Source organism: Aotus nancymaae, unplaced genomic scaffold, assembly GCF_030222135.1.
Source record: "Aotus nancymaae isolate 86718 unplaced genomic scaffold, 86718_ANA_hifiasm-v0.15.2.pri h1tg000003l, whole genome shotgun sequence".
Classification (NCBI taxonomy): Eukaryota; Metazoa; Chordata; class Mammalia; order Primates; family Aotidae; genus Aotus; species Aotus nancymaae.
The window spans coordinates 10,218,832-10,239,863 of record NW_026988414.1 but is presented as its reverse complement, the minus strand read 5'-3'; the positions used below and the strand labels follow the sequence as shown (position 1 = coordinate 10,239,863).

Sequence of the window (21,032 nt, the reverse complement as noted above, 5' to 3'; positions counted from 1 at the left end):
CCTTTTACCACTGGTGCAGAGGACTGACCCCCTGAGGTCCAGGGAAACAGGCCTGGTGGCCCGGCCGTCCTAGCACACGGGTCCCGCCAGCCCCAGTGAGCCAAGAGTGGGTATACAGTTTGGCAGACCTCCCCAGCAGGACACACAGATGAGCCACCATCACAGCTCCACCTCACCCCACACTCTCACCCAGACACACAGATTCTCACACAGGTAGATACAGTCAAAATTGTACCATTTGAGGGTTAGCCAGCCCCACCCCAGAGCCTCACAGAAGCAGGAATCATCTGAGACCCAGGCAAGCCCTCGTTCAGGGCCAGAGGTGCCCAATATCCATCCCCATGACCCCTTTCACCTGTCACTCCTGAAGATGGGCCCAAGAGCCCAGCAGGCAAGCCATACCTCAGCCCCACCTACTTGGTTTGGGGACAAAATGGAATCCTGGACCAGGGTGCCCCCAGGAAGGCAGGAGAGCATGATCTATGGACCTCAAAGGCGACCTTCTGTCTTTACACTTGCCACCTGCCATTCAGGAAGCTGCCCAAAGAGTGTAGGAAACGGGGGCTGGACTTGAGGCCTCTGCAGCATGGACGGACCCCGGTGCTGGGCTAAGGACTGGGCCTCTGCCCTCTGGACAGTGGTGTGTTGCGAGCCAAGTGGCAGGTGGCTGAGGGGTGCCCTTTGTCAAGGTCTTAGGCCTTTAGCCCAGGGTCGGGGAGGCACAGTTGGGAGCCATGCCCCAGGTACCCCAGGGCAGAGTCCAGGGCACAAGACTCCATGGAGGTCCCTCATCCTCTCACCTGTTCCTAGAGGCCCTGGAATGGGAGGCCATGGCTGGAAGCCTCAGGCCCTCTGCAGCCTCCCTGTCTCTTGGACTTGGTGTATGCCGCAAGTGCAAGGCTGGGGAGGGGACTTCCTCCCGTGGACCCGCAATGGGGAGCAGTTTTCCTCTGTGGTGTTGGACTGCCTCCCCTTCCTCTCCCACCGTCTTCAGACTTGGCTGGCTAGGCTGTACGTTGGGCCGGCTCTGGCTGCCCCCTCCTTAACATGCTGGTTGACACTGGGGATATATGCTGGGAAACTGAATGAATCGAGGACCCATAGGCACCAGAGAGGGAGTGAGAGGGGCTGCAGAGGCTGGAGCCTTTTCTGCAGCTGTGTCTGATGTTTCAGTACCTGGTCCCCAGCACTGGGCTGGGGCTGGCTTAGCCTAGGAAGTGGATTCCTACCTGAAGTGGCCTGAGACGATAGGTGCATCCAGGTGCTCATTGTGGGGAGAGGTGAAGCCAGGGCTCCAGCCAACCCCGAAGGCCCTCAGTGGGGTTAGGGAGCAGTATATAGAAGGTTAGAAAGTAGTGCTGCTGGGGTGACAGACACCAGAGCCCCCAAGCCCTCACCCCTGAAATACTTGGGAACTAGCCTCTCTCCCTCTCCACGGCTGGAAGAGTAACAGGGTCTGGGAAGCAAGGGACTTGGACCAGATCTGGCCCCAGGTGACTGTGTGGCCATAGACAAGTCATTTTCCTGCTCTGTGTGCATTGGTTTCCCCCTTACTGGGTCTTGGCTCAGGAGGTTCTCCTCATCCCACACTGGTGCCTGGCACTCATTGCAGGAGTTCAGGAAGGCTGTGGTCCTGAGTGGGAGCCATGGGGGAGCTCCAGGGGAGATGCAGCTCTGATCTCTGCTTCAGTGTGTTCAGAGAATGATACCCTGGAGGGTGCCCGCCGGTCAGGAAGGGGTCCTCAGGCTATGTGATTCCCAGGAAGCCAAGAACAGCTTCCCCTTGGACCATGCTGTCCCTCTGTGACTGCTGTGCAGCCTGAGTTCCTGTGTCTAGAACTCAGTTCTGTTTTAAAGGACCCCAAGGTCGTGTGCGTTGGAGTGAAGAATTTCCTGAGCACGGATACCTGGGTTCACTCCTGCTGGGTGCCTTGCAAGCTCTGTGCTAGGTGGCCCCCTGCCTTGACTGTCACCCTCCCCTGAAACCTGACAGTTTTTCCCACCTTCCCCCCACCCCCCCAACCAAGACACAGGTTGTTTGGGAGCACAAGGAAGTGGGGGCTCGAGAGGGAGGGAGTTAGTATCCGCATGGGTGCTAGAGTTGGGAGAAGGTGTGGGTTCAGGCTCCTTTGCTGGGGTTTTCCCACAACACTGTGTGTGGGACCTGATGGGCCAGGGGCTGCTATCCTGGATTGCCACGTGGCGGTGGCGCCTCCACCTTCCCTCCCCAGCCAGTTGCAGGTCAGTTCCTGCTCTCACTTGCCAGAGCTTGGTGGCTCACCATCTCCCCAGGCAGTGGGGCTGTACAGAGGGAGCCCCCATCAGTCATAGGTGGATACTGGTGGCCATTTTTACCATGATACACAGCAGCCTCATTTGTCCTCTTTGGCACTGATGGTGGGGGAGAGGCGAGTTATGCTGTGGTCCTCGGGCCAGGCCTGATTAGGGCTGTACATGGAAATGAATCCATTCTCTGTGGTGGGGGCTAATGATTCCATGAGGCATGCTGCTGTTCAGGCTGTCGCCATCCTTGGACCCAGCTCTACTGTCACCAGCTCTAGGCTCCTCCCCTGGCTGGGGGGCCTGCCCTGCCACACTCCCCAGCAGCCCAGCACATTGTTCCTGTTGGGGCCCTCCACTGCTTGGTGATGGAACAGCCTCAAAATGCCATGGCTGCTCTGGCCAGGTCTGGAATCCTAGGGTCCAACATGCCAGGCCAGCTCAGGCCCTGCTCTCCCACCTCCTGCCTCCCCAGGACTTCCTGACAGACCTGATGATGTCAGAGGTGGACCGCTGCGGGGACAACGAGCACCTCATCTTCCGAGAGAACACACTGGCCACCAAGGCCATCGAGGAGTACCTCAAGCTAGTGGGCCAGAAGTACCTACAGGACGCCCTAGGTACAGAGTGGGCTGGCAAGGGGGCAGAGGGTGGGGCAGGGCCCGCTGGGTCCTCACTCCCTACTCCCTGCCTACTTGGCCATAGGTGAGTTCATCAAAGCACTGTACGAGTCGGATGAGAACTGCGAGGTGGATCCCAGCAAGTGCTCGGCTGCTGACCTCCCAGAGCACCAGGGCAACCTCAAGATGTGCTGCGAGCTGGCCTTCTGCAAGATCATCAACTCCTACTGGTCAGTGCGGCTCCCAGGCCTCCCCACCCTGCCGCCTTCCCTGGCCTTCAGTGTCTGGCTCCCGCGGTGCACCTGGTGCACCTGGTGCTCCCTGGTCCCTGAGTTGTACTGACTTGCCAGTCTCCTGACCTAGTCCCTTTTGCGCTCTCAGGCAGGGTAGTGTCCAGCATGTTGCTGTGGTTTTGTGGTGGTGTGGTGGGAAGAACCTGGACATGCCAGTCCGCTGTCTCCGGTGATGAGGGCTGCCCTTCATGTGCCGGGGGCTAGTGTGGGTGCTTGGATTGCAGCGGGAGTGAGACGGAAGGCCCTGCGCGGGCCGGGCCCCCACTTGGGGTGGGTAGATGGCTTCACCCAAGGCTCCTCACCTATCCCTGGGAGCTCTAAGGTGCTCATGTCACAGCCTTGTGACGGGACCCAGAAGGGGCATGTTGGGGGCCTGAGCACCAGGTAGGCCTCTTGCTGGGACTAGAGAACAAAGAGAAGAAGGGATGGACTTGAAGTAGAGTGGAGTCTGCAGGCTCTACCAGCCCCGGAAAGGAGCAGGGCACGCAGCAGTGGGCAGCTCAGACAGGCCCCTCAGCAGGGCCGGAATCAGTCTCTTGGAAACTTGCGATAAGGCCGACTTCATGGCCACTGGCTTGCTCCTGGGATATATGTGTGTGGTGGCCAGCCAGCCTGGTGCCAAGTACAGTCTTGTCTGTGGTGGCAACACGGGACTGTCAGGAGGGCCTCGTTATCAGCCCAAGCAGTGGGTTCATTTTCACACCGGAGGAGCTGCCCATGTTTAACCTGTGTTCCCCTCCAGCTCAGGGCTTACGGCCACCCAAGCCTCTGTCCGCAGCCTCTCCTGACACGACTCCCTCCCCGGCCTCACCTCACTCCTTGTTAGGTTCGCCTCTTGCTCACCTGCACCTTGACCTGCACATGCTCCTGCCCTTCCTGCTTCAAGGCCACACAGCCGGGTCCCCTCCATTGCAGCCCTGATCCCATCAGGATAGGGTTGTACCTGCACCTGAAATGTTTCCTGCACATGCTGGGGCACCCTGAGGGGTGGTGAGCCCACCAGCTCAGGGCTGGGCGCACAGGAGGGCCAGGGAAGTGTTTGCTGCTCCTCAAGGACAGGAAAAGGCAGGGGGAATGGGCAGGGCCAGGAGGGTGGGCACCCAGGGCCTCAGCTTCTGGGCTACGCAAGGTACTTGCCTGGGCTGAGTGGACACCTCAAGATGGGCCACAAATGTGCAGCTTTCCACTCCCCTGGGCCTGGGCTGGAGAGTGACTGTAGGGCCTTGAACTCTCTGGGAACGCACTTCCCATTCCCAGCTGGGCGGTGCTTTCCCCCTTTCCCCTCTCTTCAGGGCAGGCTGGGCATGTGACTCAGGGAAAACGTAGCTGTGGACAGTGATTTTCCATTTCCTCTTTCTGGCATTGTCAGAGGCACCTCTCCATTCTGGACAAGGCCATTGATAGATGTCACCACTCAATACTTGCCCCCTGTCCAGTTCTGTGCCAGGCACTGTGAGAGCCAGGGCTAAAGGTAGCTCACCTTCACTACCCGCTAGGCATGCCCTTGATGGTTCAGCCAGCATGCATTGTAGGAAAGCCTGCTGAGCCGGCTGCTGGGCCTGTGGGGGAAGAAATTTCGAGTTGGTCAAGCCTATTACAGCCTTGGGGTTTTTGGCTCTGCGAGCTTGGCAGGGCAGGCCTTGTTCTCAGTTTAAGGAAGAGAAAACCAAAGCCTTCCAGGAGGGTTAGGGCCTTGGTCAGATCACCCTGAGTTCATGACAGCCAAGTATAGACTAGGTTCAGGGACCACTGGGGCCTGGACTGCCCCAGGGTGAGAGATACATCTGTTAGGTAAAAAAGATGGGAAAGCCACTTAAAGATTGGCCAGGTGGGCCTGACCGTGGCAGGCCAGGATGCCCAGTAGAACCAGGAGCCCTGTTGTCTAGGGCCAGCTCTGCCCACCCACTCTGTCACCCTGGGGAAGTCACTACCTCCCCTTCCCTCCCCGTCTAGAGAATGAAGAGCCATGTTCTCCACTGTGATCGGGGTAATCCCATCTGGTGAATCACTCTGAGCTTGTAGGAAATCCCAGATTCCTATGACATTATTCAGGCAAAGGAAGTGAGGCTCAAAGCCAGTGATGGGAACCCAAGGAATAGTGGTCTATTCCTGTTTTCCTCACTTCCCCCTAGACCCAGATACCTGCTGTTTGGGTTGGAAAATGAAGTAGACACTGGGGAAGAAGAGGGGAGGGCTCAGGCCGGAAGCTGGAGAGGTGGTTCAGCACTGACCCTTAGCAGTTGATTCCAGTTAGGACGGAGAGCCAGCTCCTCGTGCCTCTTCTCCCATCCCACCTGCCCGCCCCTTCACTGAGAACCCACTGCCTGGTGGGAGCCTGGGTCTCCCCGCTTCTCTTACTGCCTGGGCTTGCTCCGGCCGCCCTGTGCTGAGTGCTCTCCCCAGCTGGCTGCATCCTCAGCTCGGACAGCGGGGTTGACCTCACGCAGCTGGCAAGGTAGAGCCAAGGTTGGAAACCAGGTTCCTGCTCTGTGCACTCCTGTCCTGCTCCCCTGCCTGATGGCCAAGCCCACTCTTGTCTGTCCCTACACAGCGTCTTCCCGAGGGAGTTGAAAGAGGTGTTTGCCTCATGGAGGCAGGAGTGCAGCAGCCGAGGCCGGCCGGACATCAGTGAGCGGCTCATCAGCGCCTCCCTCTTCCTGCGCTTCCTCTGCCCAGCCATCATGTCACCCTCACTCTTCAACCTGCTGCAGGAGTACCCCGACGACCGCACCGCCCGCACCCTCACCCTCATCGCCAAGGTCACCCAGAACCTGGCCAACTTTGCCAAGTGAGTGCCTCCTCCCTCACTGGGCAGAGTCAGGCGGGGCTGGCATCCACAGGGCAGGCCCTGGGGTGTTTTTGCCCCCAAGCTGGGCAGAGACAATAAACAGCCCCTAGTTTTGTCCCTATCATCCTCAGTTCTTTTCCTTCCCACTTTTTTCAAAATCAGATCTCCACACCCTATCCTTCTACTCAAAGTGCATGTCATTTGGGTGTGTTTCTTAACTTTTAAAGGTGATGAGATAAGACACTTTTTTTCCTTCTACTTTTTTGAATTAATGTATGATTATAAGGATTCTCACATATCCCTGAACATTCATTAAGCTCTGTTTGGAAATAAATGACTAATATTCCTGCAAGGGGGACTGGCCCATATTTCCTTAACCCATTCCCTGTGCTTGGGCACTTGGGTTGGGCACCACCATCCTGGCGTAATGCTGTCAGGATGTCTTTCTTTGCTAATAAAGCACTGTTGGTGTTTTCAGCTGCATCCTTAGAACAAGCAGGTGGAAGTGGAAGGGCTGGGTCATCTCACTGTTGTTCATTCTCAAAGCACGGATTGAGCCCCATCCTGGGGCCCTCTGTGTGCTGGGCTCTGACAGTACCAAGATGAATCAGCCCTGGTGGCGCTCGGCACTTCATCCAGGGAGACTTGTGGAATAAGCAGGAGAGCAGTGACAGACACACACGAGCCTCTTAGGAGGGCCCTCAGCTTGTTGGGAGAGGAGACAGGAAAGCCTCCAAGGTGACATGATCCCCCAACTGCATGTCAGGGTGAGACATTCATTGTCTCAAGGAAGAGGGCTGTGCACTGTGCCGGGTCAAGAGGAGCCGGCCATGAGACCTAAGAGGACAGCAGGGACCTGAAGGCCAGACAGGGCAGTGGGAGCCACCAGAGGGTTTTAAACAAGGGAGAGGATGGCCTTCATCTGTTCTGGATTCTGAAAAGCTCACCCTGACAGCAGTGGGCAGATGGGCTGGAAGGAGCAGGATGGTAGCCAGGAGACCTGAGTGGAGAGCATAGCTGTGGTTCCAGCAACAATAGCAGAAAATTCGCAGGGAGGTGAGGTGGTGCAGGAGGTGGTGGCTGCAAGGGACAAGGTTAGGGGTTATTAGAGGCAAAATCAGTGGGCTTGCCATTTGGGAACAAGGAAGAGCGGGGAGTTGACAACTGGCAGATTCTGGCTCAGTATCTGGGTAGTGGAGTCTCCACTTAGGGTAGGGAGCTCAGGAGGAGGGCATGGGTTTGGGTGATGGTGATGACTTCAGGTGTAGCCAGTCTGAGTAGGAGGGACTCCCAGGGGAGGTGCCTGAGGATATATTAATGCATGTCTGAAAGCTCATTGGGAGACCTGGGTTGAACATGGATTTGAGCATCAACTGCACACCAGGGCAGTGAAACTTGGAGGAAAAGCGGAAGGACACTGTTAATAGGCAGTGTATGGGGAACACGGAACATTCCAGGTCCTGAGAGAAAAGCTTCAGAAAAGGGTCGCTGGACTTGCCATGAGCAAGGAGGGCCCTGGTGACCTGGGTCGGAGCAGATAAGCTGACTTGGGGAGTGAGTGGGGTGGGAGCCGGCCATAGTGGGTCAAGCGGTGGTGGCTCAGTGGAGGGACCTCTTGGGCAGGGCCTGCCTGGGCCTGGAGTGCTCACCCAGCTGCCCTCTCTCCAGATTCGGCAGCAAGGAGGAGTACATGTCCTTCATGAACCAGTTCCTAGAGCATGAGTGGACCAACATGCAGCGCTTCCTGCTGGAGATCTCCAACCCCGAGACCCTCTCCAACACTGCTGGCTTCGAGGGCTACATCGACCTGGGCCGCGAACTCTCCAGCCTGCACTCACTGCTCTGGGAGGCAGTCAGCCAGCTGGAGCAGGTGCCTGTCGCCGTGGGGCGGAGGTGGGGCCAAAAGCTGCCATTGGGCTTATAGTATTCCCCCCTTTCAGAGTAGCCATGGAGGGCAGAGAGTTCACCCTTGTGGCACGATCAGGAGCTGACTGGGTACCGGGAGCCCAGGGCTCTGGCCCAGGTCCCATGCTCCAGGGCGTGCCCCATGCCCCATGCACTCAGTTTAGTGGACAAGCTCCACTATGTTGCCTGCTGAAGCATGTGAGAAAGGAATCAGATCATGAATCCACCTGTATGAGGAAGATGACTCAGGACCCTGTACCTCCACTTGTACAGCAGGAAGTTGGAAACTTTTCTAGGATTGCTCTTGACCATCAATTGACAAGGTTACTCCCCAGACACCTCTGACACTGCTGCAGTCACCTGAAGTGAGCCCTCCCTAGCCCGAGACTTCACTGACCCCCAGCCTCAGCCCACACAGTGAGCAACTAGTTCTTGGACTTTAGGGCTGGGTCTGCCAGGAACTACTTCCTCAATATCTGTTGCTTTCTAGGGCTCCAGGGAACCACCTTACCTTTGTAAAGGGCTGAAACTGGCCTGGAAGGCCCTTCATGCCTCCTGGTCCCATTCCTTAGAGGTGACCACTCAGAGCACTGGTATGCAGCCTTCTGGTCGCAGTCTGTGTGTGTGTGTAAGCACACACACTCATGCAGGCGTACACACATAGAGCTCTTTCCCTTTTTCAGTTTGTTGTAAAGCGAGAACTTACTGTGCATTTCTTACCAACTCTATTGTGGGCCTTCTTGCATTGTCAGTGCAATCTGTACCACTGCCGGGGGCTTTTTAATGATTGCATCATATGCTGAAATGCTGTTTATTTCACCAGTCCCCTATTGATGGACGCTTAGGTTAGTCCTGACTTTTCACTAGAAATAGGTGCTGCTGCAGAGGCCATCATTTTTGCTCATTTGTATCCACTTGCCTTTGGCCGTGAGAGACACAGGAGGGAGAAGTGGAAATGAGGGCTGAGACCCTCCCTTCCACCAGTTTCAGTCCCTGCACTGCAGCCAGCGCCAGTCACTGTCACTGCCACCACTTACCATGCCCCCGTGCTGTCCACGTGTCTGCACAACTAGGCAGGCGATCGTTATTGTCACCCCATTGATGGGGTGCAACAGGGATTTGAAACAAAACTGTTTGCCTCTCAAGTATATGCTCTGTTGCCTGCATGAGTTTTCACACTTTGTTTTTTGCACAGAGACCTCTGTGGAAGCTTGTGCATACACAGGTGAAGGCAGCGTCCCCACAGCCTAGCATCCTCAGCCCCTCAAATCCTCTAAAGTGTGCTAACAAGGTTGAGATGGACTCAGGCACTGCCTTCTGCCTGACCAGCACCTGGGGCTGTCGTCTTCAGATGGCTGTGTGCCTGGACCATCTCCATTGGGGCTCAGGTGCAAAAGTGGGTCAAGCCCCAGCCCACCCCATTGAGTAGGTGATGTGAGAGGGGCTGTCACAGAAGCCTCTGGATGGAGAGGTGGAGGTGTGGAAAAGCAGGGATTCCACATGTGCGTTCCTCCCTGCAGAGGCACCAGGGCAGGGTGAACTGAAGGAGAGGCTTATGCTAGGTCAGCATCTCCCCTTGTGGGCCTCCTACTCCTGCCCCAGAAATATCTGGGAGCTGGCAAACAATGTAGATGTACAGACTTCTGGGCTCACCGTCCCCTAGACCCACCAGCTCTGACTGGCGGTGGAGGGGGATGTGTACTCCTGACAGGCTCTGTGGTGGTTTTGAGCCACAGTGGCTGCAGCATGCGTAGCCTACCCATGTGGCCCCAGGAGGTCACACCTGCCTCTTGCTGTGCCTTTGCAGAGCATAGTATCTAAACTAGGACCCCTGCCTCGGATCCTGAGGGACGTCCACACAGCACTGAGCACCCCAGGCAGTGGGCAGCTCCCAGGGACCAACGACCTGGCCTCCACACCGGGCTCTGGCAGCAGCAGCATCTCAGCTGGGCTGCAGAAGATGGTGATCGAGAATGATCTTTCTGGGTAAGAGCTGTCAGTCATGTCGGGTGTGGTGGGTGCATGTGCAGACTAGGCACGGCCCATCTGTAATCTCAGATGGGGAAGAGGATGCCTACATAGTTTTTATAAAACAAGCCTGACAAGACTTGAGTTGTGCAGGTCCTAAGTGGTGAACCTCCATTTGGGAAAAATCAGGGAAGCCTTCCTGGAGGAGGTAATGCTATAGGGTTGTTTTTTGTTGTTGTTGTTGTTTTTAATGTTTTAGGAAAAGTAGCATTTCCATTGGTGGAAAAGGCATTCTAGGTAGAGGGACAAGCACAAGCAAAGACATGATGTGTCAAAGAATAATTACTGGTCCCAAATACCCCCAGCATTTCCAGATCACTTGATGTTTGTTAGAAATACACATGTTCCCGGTATTTCCTGGACCTGAGTCAGAATCTCCAGAAGTGGTGTTTAGCTGGGGGTGTTTTCAATAGGAGTTCAGTGGCTCTGCCAAGCTTTGAGGCTGGGAACCCCAGAGAACATCAAGGGATGCTGAGAGCCAGTCCTGGGATCTGCTCTGCCTAAATAAGACACACACAGCAGAGTAGGAAGCAAAACGTTCTTGAGTGTTTAAGTCAAAATGAGGACATTTCTTTCAGTTCATGTTGAAGCATTTCTGTTCCACTCCATCTCTCCCCTCTCCTGCCAGGGATCCTTCTTAGCTCAGCATGTGAGACTGAGGCTGCAGCAGCAGAGTTGGGAGTGTGATCTCCCTGAGGCGGTGGCAGGGCAGTTTTAAGCAGGGGAGGATGCTGAGATCAAGAACCTGCTGAGATCGAGAACCTGGGGTTAGGGGAGCCCATGAGGGGCCAGAGATGCAGGCCCACTGAGTCTTGCATTGGGTCTGTTCAGTGAACATGCCAAGCGAGGCCAAGTAGAGTCACGTGCCAAGAATTTGAGGGGCGGGGTGGGCACAGCCCTTGAGAGGCTGAGAGGTGGCCAGGCCCATGAGTTGTGAGGAGACTGACCTGGTGTGTGGCCTGGGCAGCCAGGCCCCTGCTGCTCTCCATCTCTCCCAGCTCATGTGCTGCTCTAGCCAGCTCTCACTGCCCACGAGCACTGCAGCCCTGAATGGTTACCACTATCCATCTCAGGGAGTGGCGCTTCCTCTCCATCTGAGGCTAAGCCAACCCATTCACCATTCCAAGCCATATCCAGCCCCACAAGTCCTCACTGCCTCCAGTCCCCCCTCCCATATTCTTCTCTCCAAAGCCCCCTGAGGCCCCCACCACAGTTAGGCTTTCTTCCAAGGAGCCGGCTTCTAGGGAGGGGCCAGGGAGAGGCCAGAGAAAAGCCTAGAGTGAGGAGGAGGCCAGGGCAAGTGCAGCCCTCCCCCCAAGCCATGCTCTCCACAGAGCCTGCTCTCATTCCTTGTTTTTGCCAGGAACTCCAGCCCCCGCCTGCCAGTCAAACAAGGGAGCGGCAGCAGGAGGCTGGGCAAGAGGAGGTTTCACCGGGCTCCCACTTTAGTTACCATTCTGATGAGGAACAAGAGGGAAGAGGCATAGGGAACCCAGTGGCTCTGAAGTTGGAGTTCTCAATGCAGGATCCGTGGACAGTAGAGAGCCACTGAGTTGTGGCTTAGGGCTTAGCTAAGGAGGAGTTTTCCAGAGCAGGCCAGGCCTCAGCACCCATTGTCCCAAGATGCAGCTGAGCAGAGAAAGGGTCTGCTGGGCAGCGCAGCCTGCAATGTGCAGTGCTGGCCCCTAGAGAAGAGGTTCTGTGCAGGAGCAGCCGCCTCAGCCTCTGGTCCCCGGACTCTCCCACTCCTGCCACCTGAGCGCATCCACCTCCCCAGCGCCGGCTCGGGCTGCCAGGCCCCAGCAGGTTGGCGGGTGCTGTGGGTTTGGACCCGCCGTGGCCGCACTCACAGTTCTTCTTTTCCCCTTCTTTCCCTGTGTGTGCTTGTCTCCCTGCAGTCTGATAGATTTCACCCGGTTACCGTCTCCAACCCCCGAAAACAAGGACTTGTTTTTTGTCACAAGGTCCTCCGGGGTCCAGCCCTCACCTGCCCGCAGCTCGAGTTACTCGGAAGCCAACGAGCCTGACCTTCAGATGGCCAACGGTGGCAAGAGCCTCTCCATGGTGGACCTCCAGGACTCCCGCGCACTGGACGGGGAGGCAGGCTCCCCGGTGGGCCCCGACGTCCTCCCCACAGATGGGCAGGCACCTGCAGCTCAGCTGGTGGCCGGGTGGCCAGCCCGGGCAACCCCGGTGAGCCTGGCAGGGCTGGCCACAGTGCGGCGGGCAGGCCAGACACCAACCACACCAGGCACCTCCGAGGGCGCACCAGGCCGGCCCCAGCTGTTGGCACCGCTCTCCTTCCAGAACCCTGTGTACCAGATGGCGGCTGGCCTGCCACTGTCGCCCCGTGGCCTTGGCGACTCAGGCTCTGAGGGCCACAGCTCCCTGAGCTCACATAGCAACAGTGAGGAGCTGGCGGCCGCTGCCAAGCTGGGAAGTTTCAGCGCTGCCGCGGAGGAGCTGGCTCGGCGGCCTGGTGAGCTGGCACGGCGACAGATGTCACTGACTGAAAAGGGCGGGCAGCCCACGGTGCCACGACAGAACAGTGCTGGCCCCCAGAGGAGGATCGACCAGCCTCCGCCCCCGCCACCACCACCACCTCCTGCCCCCCGCGGCCGGACGCCTCCTAACCTGCTGAGCACCCTGCAGTATCCGAGACCCTCAAGCGGAACCCTGGCATCGGCCTCACCTGATTGGGCGGGCCCCAGTGCCCGGCTAAGGCAGCAGTCCTCTTCCTCCAAGGGGGACAGCCCAGAACTGAAGCCACGGGCAGTGCACAAACAGGTCAGTGCCGCTAGTCAGAGGGCAGGGCTGGGCACTCAGGCCCAGTGGGGCTGTCACACCCCATACCATGCTCCTCCTCTCGGTCATTTCATCTCCGCCCGCACTCAGCTGCCATCGCATCCCACCAGCCTGCCACATGCGCCACCCTCTCCCTCCCCCTGGCTCCTGCCTGAATCCTGTGAACCAGGGACACCGTGGCCTTAGAGAACTCCAGGCCCCCCTGTCAGTTCCCCTAGGGGCAGGCTGGGGTCAGAAAGAGAGGAGGAGAGTGCATTCATCTTCAGTTTCAAGCCTGTCAAATCCCCCACCCAAAGTAGGAGTCATCCTACCCCACTCTGGTCCCACACTCCCCTCCCAAAATGTTTCCACAGGCTGGACAGGCCTCTGGGGACAACCACCTGGAGGATGGATAGCCCCATCACCCAAGGGCTGCAGGTGGTACCTGGAATGGAGGTGCCTTGGGCTGACCACCCAGCCTGGCCCTGCCCCGCTCTCAGCGCAGCCTGCTCCAGCCCCTGCTGTGGCAGGGTCACTCGCTGTCCACACAGAGTGTGGTGCCCAGGACACCACCTGGGCTGTCGGCTCTGCCTCCAGCTGCCTTCTGAAAGAGAATGTTCCCAGGTGGGGACTGCCTCAGTAGGCACTCCGTCAGCTGGAGGTCCCCTCCCTTCCCACCATGCCCCAGAGCTGCTCGTCCTTGTGGCTCACCTGGGCCACTCCTGCCCCTCTCCTTGCCCTCCACCTCCCTCCAGCCCCTCACAGCTGTGTTTCGTTGTAGGGCCCTTCACCCGTGAGCCCCAATGCCCTGGACCGCACAGCCGCTTGGCTCTTGACCATGAACGCGCAGTTATTAGAAGACGAGGGCCTGGGCCCAGACCCCCCCCACAGGGATAGGCTAAGGAGTAAGGACGAGCTCAGCCAAGCAGAAAAGGTAAAGCTGGACCCTGGCAGCTCGGGGCAGGGCGGGGCTGCCTCCCGGCAGCAGCTGGTAGGAGTCTCTCCCCAAGGTCCTCCAGTAAGGGGTGCTGCTGTCCTTGTGAAGGGTCCATCCTCTCAGCCCCTGTTCCCCGTGAGGACGGCAGTCAGTGGGGTCTGGAAGAAAAGCATTAAGAGGGATGGATTAGCAGCTTAGACCTGAGGCTTCCCATCTGCAGATTGGAATCACCAGGAAATTGTCTTGGATCCATACTCCCGGGACCTCTGGGAAGGCTCCTCAGCCCGGGCAAGTGAGGCAGCCGAGCTTCTGAGGACCTGGGGCTTGAGGGCTGAGGGTGCCCAAGAGGCATATAGAGCCCCTCTGAGGGAGCCTGGTACCTGAGGAGGCAGAGACATGGGTCCCCAGGATGGGTGGGAGAGCGGCCCCAGCCCAGCCCCGGGGGCTTGTGCCTGCCCACAGCCTGGCTCTTCACTCTGGTCTCCACCAAGGCCTGAGAAAGGAACAGCAGTTACCAGCATGGCGGGTGGGGTCAGGCTGCCATTGAGATGTTTTCTTCCCCCGGGAAAAGAATCTTTTCTAAAAATCAAAGTCCCACTCTGCCACACACATCTAGCATCTGCTAGGGTGGGGGGATGCTTCGTTGGTCTCCCAAGCCTTCCAGCTGTGGCAGCTGCTCTGGATCCAGGGGTAGTTTTTGTTTGCTGCTGGTGGCCACAGTCCAGGTAGACGGAGGAACCAGCGCAGGCCCCTGAATGGCAGGCGCTTCTCCACTCCCCTCTGGATGCTCTCGCCCCTGCGGACCCCAGGAAAGCCTGTGGCAGCCTCTCCAGCAAGGGCGTTGGGGTCAGAATGGCAGAGCTCCTCCTCCCCGGCCTCAGGCGAGGCCCATCTCCATGCTGCATCCTGCCACCGCCACCATCCCTGGTCTGCTACATCCACCTGCTTTCACCATAGTTACATGAAGGGGGACCAGGGGACAGGGGACACAGTGCTCCCAGAGCCAGAGTTTGGCTGGAGAGGGAGGAGGCCTGGCCTCACTCCAGGCTCCCTGTGTCCCTGTGTCCTCATGGCATCTGGCCCCGCTCGATCCCGGTGTTGGCCTTGCCTCCCTTGGCACAGAGCACCTGGCTCCTGTGCAGCCACACTGCTTCCCAGCCTCATCCCCACATCCCTGCTCCGCTCTGATGGTTGGGGTCTGTGCTGGGCTGAGGCAGATCCAGAGCCTGGACCACCTGCCTTTCAATTCTCTCTTTCTTCGTTTCTTCACACCACTGCCACCCCCTGGCTTTAGATTCAAACAGAGGCTGGGAAGCTGGGATCTTACCCTGCTGGTCAGTTGGTCTTCATGTGACATGGCCACCTTGTCTGGGCCTCAGTTTCCCCTCCTGCAGAGCTCCCACCTCTCAGGGTGCTGTCACATGTCTTTCATATATCCAAAGGTTCTTTAACCTTTGTCATAAAAAGCTCAAAGCCCTAGTTACACCCTCACTCCTGGGATTTGGGTTTGAGTCTTCATCCCTGCCGTAGCCATACAGGTCAGGCTGGGAGCTTGGAGTGGAGACCCCTGGGTGGGGCACAGGCACGCATCTTGCTGCAGCTCCTGCTGGCAGAGCTCCTTGGGTGTCTCGTTGCTGTGTGAAGTGGGCGGGTCACAGTCACTGGGGCCTTCCGAGTGGGGCTCCCTCCTACCTTTCCTCCCACTTGGGCTGACAAGGCTGTGCTCTCTGTGTCCTGGGTGCTGTGCCCGTGGATGCTGCCCCTCTGGCAGGACCTGGCAGTGCTACAGGACAAGCTGCGAATCTCCACCAAGAAGCTGGAGGAGTATGAGACCCTGTTCAAGTGCCAGGAGGAGACGACACAGAAGCTGGTGCTGGAGTACCAGGCACGACTGGAGGAGGGCGAGGAGCGACTGCGACGGCAGCAGGAGGACAAGGATATCCAGATGAAGGGCATCATCAGCAGGTGGGGCCCACACCTGCCTGGCCTGGACACAGGCACAGACGGGGCAGCCATCGCTGCCTTCAAGGAGGCCCCTGGTGGGGGTGAGCAGCTGAAGGATGAGCTGAGAGTGCATCGAGGAGGGAAGAGAGTGGCTGGGCAGTGGGAGCAGTGTGAGCAGAGGCCTGGAGGCAGGAGGTGGCCTGGAGGGTGAGCAGCCCACACAGAATGCAAAGCTGGGGATGAGGCTGGACCAGTCACGGCTGGGTCCTGATGAGCCTGAGCCCCTACAAGGAGCTACACCGTCTAGTGAGCACTCTCAGGGGTGTTGAGAAGCTGGATTAGGAGGTACCAGGAAAGACTGTGAGGACCCAATACAGGGTAAGCAAAGTGGGAATGAGCATCAGTTATGTATAGTAGGCGAAGGTAGAAGACGCAGCATAGCCCCAGATTCCTACGAAGAGTGAGTGTGGGCCTATCAGGGTGCCAGTTACTGAGCTGGGAACCTTTGAGAGGAGTGGTTTGAGTGAGGGATGCTGCCAGTCTTGATATGCTGAGTTTTAAGGGGCCTGGGTTATCGGGGGAAGGGCTTCAGAGGGACAGCTGGTTTTAATGCTGACTCCCATCTTTATTGAAGGCTTATGTAGGCCCCATGTTGACGCTTCCATCTCTCTGTCTCTGCCTATGGGTAGGGCATCCCTACATCAGGCAGAGAGTGCAGTCAACCCACAGGGTCCCAGTCATGGAGGTTAGTAATACCAGGTGCAGGAGGAGAGACAGTGTGGGTTTATGTCTTATTTGAATTGGCCTGGTCGAAGACCCCATCAGCTGGACAGACCAAGCAGGTGTGCAAGAGCCAGGAAGGCCTCTGCCCCATGCTTTGCCCATGGCATAAGCCCTTGCCAGAGTCCTGCTATTTAGACCACCTGTTTCTCTGTTCCTGACTGTTGTTTGCTGCATTTACTTGTAGTTTTGTTCACTGTAAAATAGTTAACATGAGTGGAACCAGGGTGACTAGAAACCTGCTGTTCACTTGATCTCTAGCTCTGCTCTTGGCTCACCTGTGTGTGTTTCCAAGAATGGAAATGCCTTTCAATTTAACTGCCTTCTCCACATGGTGTTTATTCTCTGAGGTGTGCATGTTCTGAATTCAGAGGCTTGCTTAACACTTTTATTTCTACTAATCAATCCTGGTATATTTCCTCCGTAATACAAGTGTCAGTTAGGTAGATAGTGTTCAAGTATTCTGTATCCTTACTGGCTTTTCTGTTTCTCCTTTCATTCCAACTGGTGTTTGCTTTATGTACGCTGAAACTATTCTTAGGTGCGTACACATTTAGGCTACTTACGTACTATTGTTGAATTAACTTCTTTGTCATTATAAAATCACCTTCTTTATCCCTTAGAATATTCTTTGCTCTGAAATTTCCCTTGTCTGATATAAAATAGCCACTCCAACTTCCTTTTGATTCATGTTAGTATGGTGTATCTTTTTTTCATCCTTATGCCTTTAACTCATTGTCTTAGTCCATTCAGGCTGCTACAAGAAGAACCCTAGACTGGGTAATTTATAAACAACACAACGTGTATTGCCCTCAGTTCTGAAGTCTAACATCAAGATGCCAGCAGATTCAGTGTATAGCGAGGACTCTCTGCTTCATATTAGAGCATGCTGTTGCTGTGTTCTCACTTTGCAGAAGGTGTGAACAAGCTCCCTTGGGCCCCTTGTGTAACATGAAAGCACTAATCCCATTTTTGAAGGCAAAGCCCACATGATGTAATCACCTCTCAAAAACCCTATTTATTAAGATAATCACCTTAGGCGTTAGGTGTCAACATATGAATTTAGAGGGTGGCACAAACATTCAGAGCACAGCACCCATCCCATCTATATATGAAGTGAGTTTGTTTTACAGGCACCGTACTATAGGATCTTGATTTTGTCTAAATGGTTCTGCCTTTAATTGGAGTGTTTTGAGAATTTACATTTAATGTAATTATTGATATGTTTAAATTTTTGCCTTGTTACCTATTTGTACCATCTGTTCTTTTTTTCCTGCCTTCTTTTGGACTGAGTGTTTTTTTATGCTTCCCTTTTGTCTCCTATTGACTTATTAGCTATATCTCTTTGTCACTCTAGGGCAGGGATTGGCAAACTTTCTGCAAAGGAGCAGATCAAAACTATTTTAGGCTTTGTAGGCCATATGGTCTCTATTGCAACTGTTGAGCTCTGCTGTTATAGCAGAACTATTTGTGTGAGGTGGCGATTTAGAAAAACAGGCAAGAGTCTGGATTTGGCCCTAACCCTGAGGCTGTAATGACAGGGAGTCTGTCATTGGCTTTGTTCCTCTGTACTTTATGTTATCTGTTTTCCCTGGCTGTTTATAAGATACTTTTTTCCCCTTAATCACTGGTTGTATTTTGATTGTGGTGTTCATTGGTGTAGTTTTCTTCTAGTTTCTTGGGTCTTGGATTTGGATGTCTGCGGTCTCACCTTCTCCCTGTCTTCCTCTGGGATTCCTAGCACACGTGTGTTAGGCTGACTCATATTGTCCCGTATCTCACTGATGCTCTGTTTTCTTTCTTCATTTTCTTCCTGTTTTTTTTTGTCTTTGGTAGTTTCTATGACTGTGTCTTCAAGTTTGCTAATTATTTCTTCTTCAGTGTGTAAGCTGCTGTTAATCTGATCTAGTATTTTTTTCACTGCAGATAATTATATTTTTTCACCTCTCAGAATTTCATTTTGCTTTAAATTCCATCTGTTTTAATTCTTATTGTGCTTTTACTTCTATTTTCTGAAACGTAGAGTATATTATACTATTTTATGAAGCCTGTAGAATGTATATATAATACTTTGTTGTTCTCATGTCCTTGTCTAATTCTGTCCTCTATGACATTTGACTCTGTTTTTACTGATTAATTTTCCTCTTGCTTATGAATGTTTCTGCTTCTCTGTGTATTTGGTAATTTTTGGTTGGATGCCAGGCATTGTGAATCTTACAGTTAGGTGCTAGATGTTTCTGTGTTCCTTTTAATCCTTTTTTGGGGCTTTGTTCTAGGAGACACTGAGGTTACTTGGAATTAGTTTAATCTTCTCGGGATTTCCTTTTAAGCTTTGTTAGGCTGCGTCCTGCAGACACTTTAGTCTCAGCCTAACGTGGCCCTGCTGGTGAGGTGGTTTCCTTCTGCAGGCCCTCTGGGATTCCCAGTGTTACTGTGTCACTCCACTCTCGCTGGTACAACATGAACTGCTTCTGGGATTGTTTTGTGTACTCCTTTCTAATGGTTCTTGCCTAGCCTGGTAATTTCTCATCTGCATGCGGATATTATTCAGTCAGAGACACAAGGGGAACCCCCAGTTGGGAGCTATGTGGAGTTTCTCTCTGCCTCTTCCTCCTCTCTGGCTGCCTGCCCTGCAAATCCCACACCTTGACCTTCCTGACCTGCCTGACTCCTCAGCTCAGTGAGGCTGCCAACTCCACCTTCCCTCTGCTTTCAGACCGTTCACTGGGCTCACCTTGTTGGTTTCTCTTCTCTTAGAAATTATTGTACTGCATTGCCTGTATTGTGTCCAGTTTTCTAGTTTGTTTGGTTTTTTTCGGTTTTTATTAAAGAGATGGGGTCTCACCATGTTACCTAGGCTGGCCTCTTAACTCCTAGCCTCAAGTGATCCTCCCTCCTTGGCTTTCCAAAGTGCTGAGATTATAGGTGTGAGCCACCATGCCTGGCCCTGTTTGTTTTTAAGACAAGAGGGTAAATACAATCTCCTTCCAATCTGGTTTTCCTTAACAAAACTAATACTCTCCCCTACCCCCAAAATAGGCTTTTCTCAGAGTGGTACCTTCCTGTAGTGGGGAACCTGCTTCGGAGGGTCCCCCCGCCTCCGCTCCTCCTGGTCAGTGCTTCCTGAACTGCTGGCCTGCCACCCCCATTACAGTCCCATGCAGAACCAGCCCCGCCACTGTGGCTCCCTGTGCGTCTGCTGTGCGTGGGCCGGTGCTTGCTCAGTGTGCGGCGGCTGCTGTAGGCTGGAGGAGTCACGAGGGCAGGGATGGAGAGAAGCCTTGGGAGTGGACGGGCTCATCCTAGAGGAGTGGGCAGAGCGAGGAGAAGGGAGGCTGAGGCCAGTGCCCTGTGGCACGTGTGTCCAGAGCAGACAGGACAAAGCATCTGAGAGACAGGCAGACCCAGATGGAGTCCCAAAACCAACGGAGACTGGGAAGGTGGGAGTGCCCAGTAGCGGGAGTATCTCAGGAACCAGCCAGGTGGTGCCAGGAGGGCTCACAGGGAGGGAGCAGCAGGGTGGAGCCAGCCTCCTGCCCACTGAGCGTCTTCAGGTGGGGCCTCCCAGCCTCTGCCCATTGTCCTGCCTGCACACCTGTCCTTCAGATGTGTCCTTCCGATGTGCAACCCACCCCCCAGCCCACCGTCCAGGAAAGGTCGCCGTTTCCAGCTTGTTGTTCCAGGCACCTGAACTTTCCGCTAGCGTTGCTGCTCTGTACAGGGTGTAGTTAGTTACTTGTTCCTCCTGCCCTGTAACTCCTTGAGGGAAAGGACTAGAGTTCATTCATCTTGGTACCTTGAGTGCCCGGTGCAGAGCCCGCACAACTTTGTGAAGATGGCAGGGGCAGGGTGGAGAAAGTTCTAGAGCCTTTCAGGACCTTCGTCTTTCCACCACTTGACTAGCTCTAGGGGTTTTGAAGATCTAATACCCATTCCCACCCATCTTGGCTCCTGGAAGAACACTGGGAAGGGGCAGCCCAGGGGCCTCTGGGGCTTCAGGAGCAGCAGGTGTAGGGTGCCGAGGTGAGGAAGGAGCAGGCCTAGCAGTGTCAGTTGCTGGGGGTCAGCTGGAGGGCCTCTGCCCCAGGCAAGTATGGATGCAAGTCTGTGACCCGAGGAGGGGCTCTCCTAGTGTGTTCCTTGTTCCCACACCCTCCCCACCTCTGCTCTCTCCAGTGCCAGCCTGACTGTCCCTGTCTCTGGCTATAGGTTGATGTCCGTGGAGGAGGAACTGAAGAAGGACCACGCAGAGATGCAGGCAGCTGTGGACTCCAAACAGAAGATCATTGATGCCCAGGTAGGGGCTCTGGCCCTTCGGTCAGCCACAAGAGTTAAAGGGCCTGGAATTAGGAAGGGGTGACTTTAGCCTTTCCATCCTCAGTTATATCTCACTGCAGACACTGAGTGGAATAAGAAACCAGAAACTTCTCTGCCCTGAGAAATCAGACCTGTGGTCTTAGTGGGCCACAAGCTTACTAGGACAGGCTGTGAAAGGAGAGAGACAGCTCCTCCCCTGCCGGGGTTCCTGGTGTGTATTGTCTTTCACCAGGAGTGCTGACCAAAGAATGGATGCTATCAGGAGGGAAGTTGGGGTGGGAGTGATGCAGGCTGGTCACAGGGAGCAGTGGGGCTCTTCTTTACAGCTATGGCATTCAAGCTGCACTGAGAGGAGG

The 21,032-nt window shown here is 55.4% G+C and overlaps 1 protein-coding gene across 3 annotated transcripts in view; it reads left to right on the top strand.

Annotated features, from left to right (window-relative positions):
• The window catches only part of DAB2IP (DAB2 interacting protein), a 214,115-nt gene that overhangs the window by 189,475 nt on the left and 3,608 nt on the right, over positions 1-21,032 (top strand). For all 3 annotated transcript variants that reach the window (XM_064378350.1, XM_012458209.3, XM_012458214.3), the window contains 9 exons: positions 2,756-2,900; positions 2,986-3,130; positions 5,745-5,981; positions 7,650-7,851; positions 9,694-9,872; positions 11,813-12,701; positions 13,480-13,632; positions 15,407-15,600; positions 20,569-20,656. In XM_064378350.1, the coding sequence (XP_064234420.1) occupies positions 2,756-2,900; positions 2,986-3,130; positions 5,745-5,981; positions 7,650-7,851; positions 9,694-9,872; positions 11,813-12,701; positions 13,480-13,632; positions 15,407-15,600; positions 20,569-20,656 (2,232 nt within the window). The remainder of the gene's footprint in view (positions 1-2,755; positions 2,901-2,985; positions 3,131-5,744; positions 5,982-7,649; positions 7,852-9,693; positions 9,873-11,812; positions 12,702-13,479; positions 13,633-15,406; positions 15,601-20,568; positions 20,657-21,032) is intronic.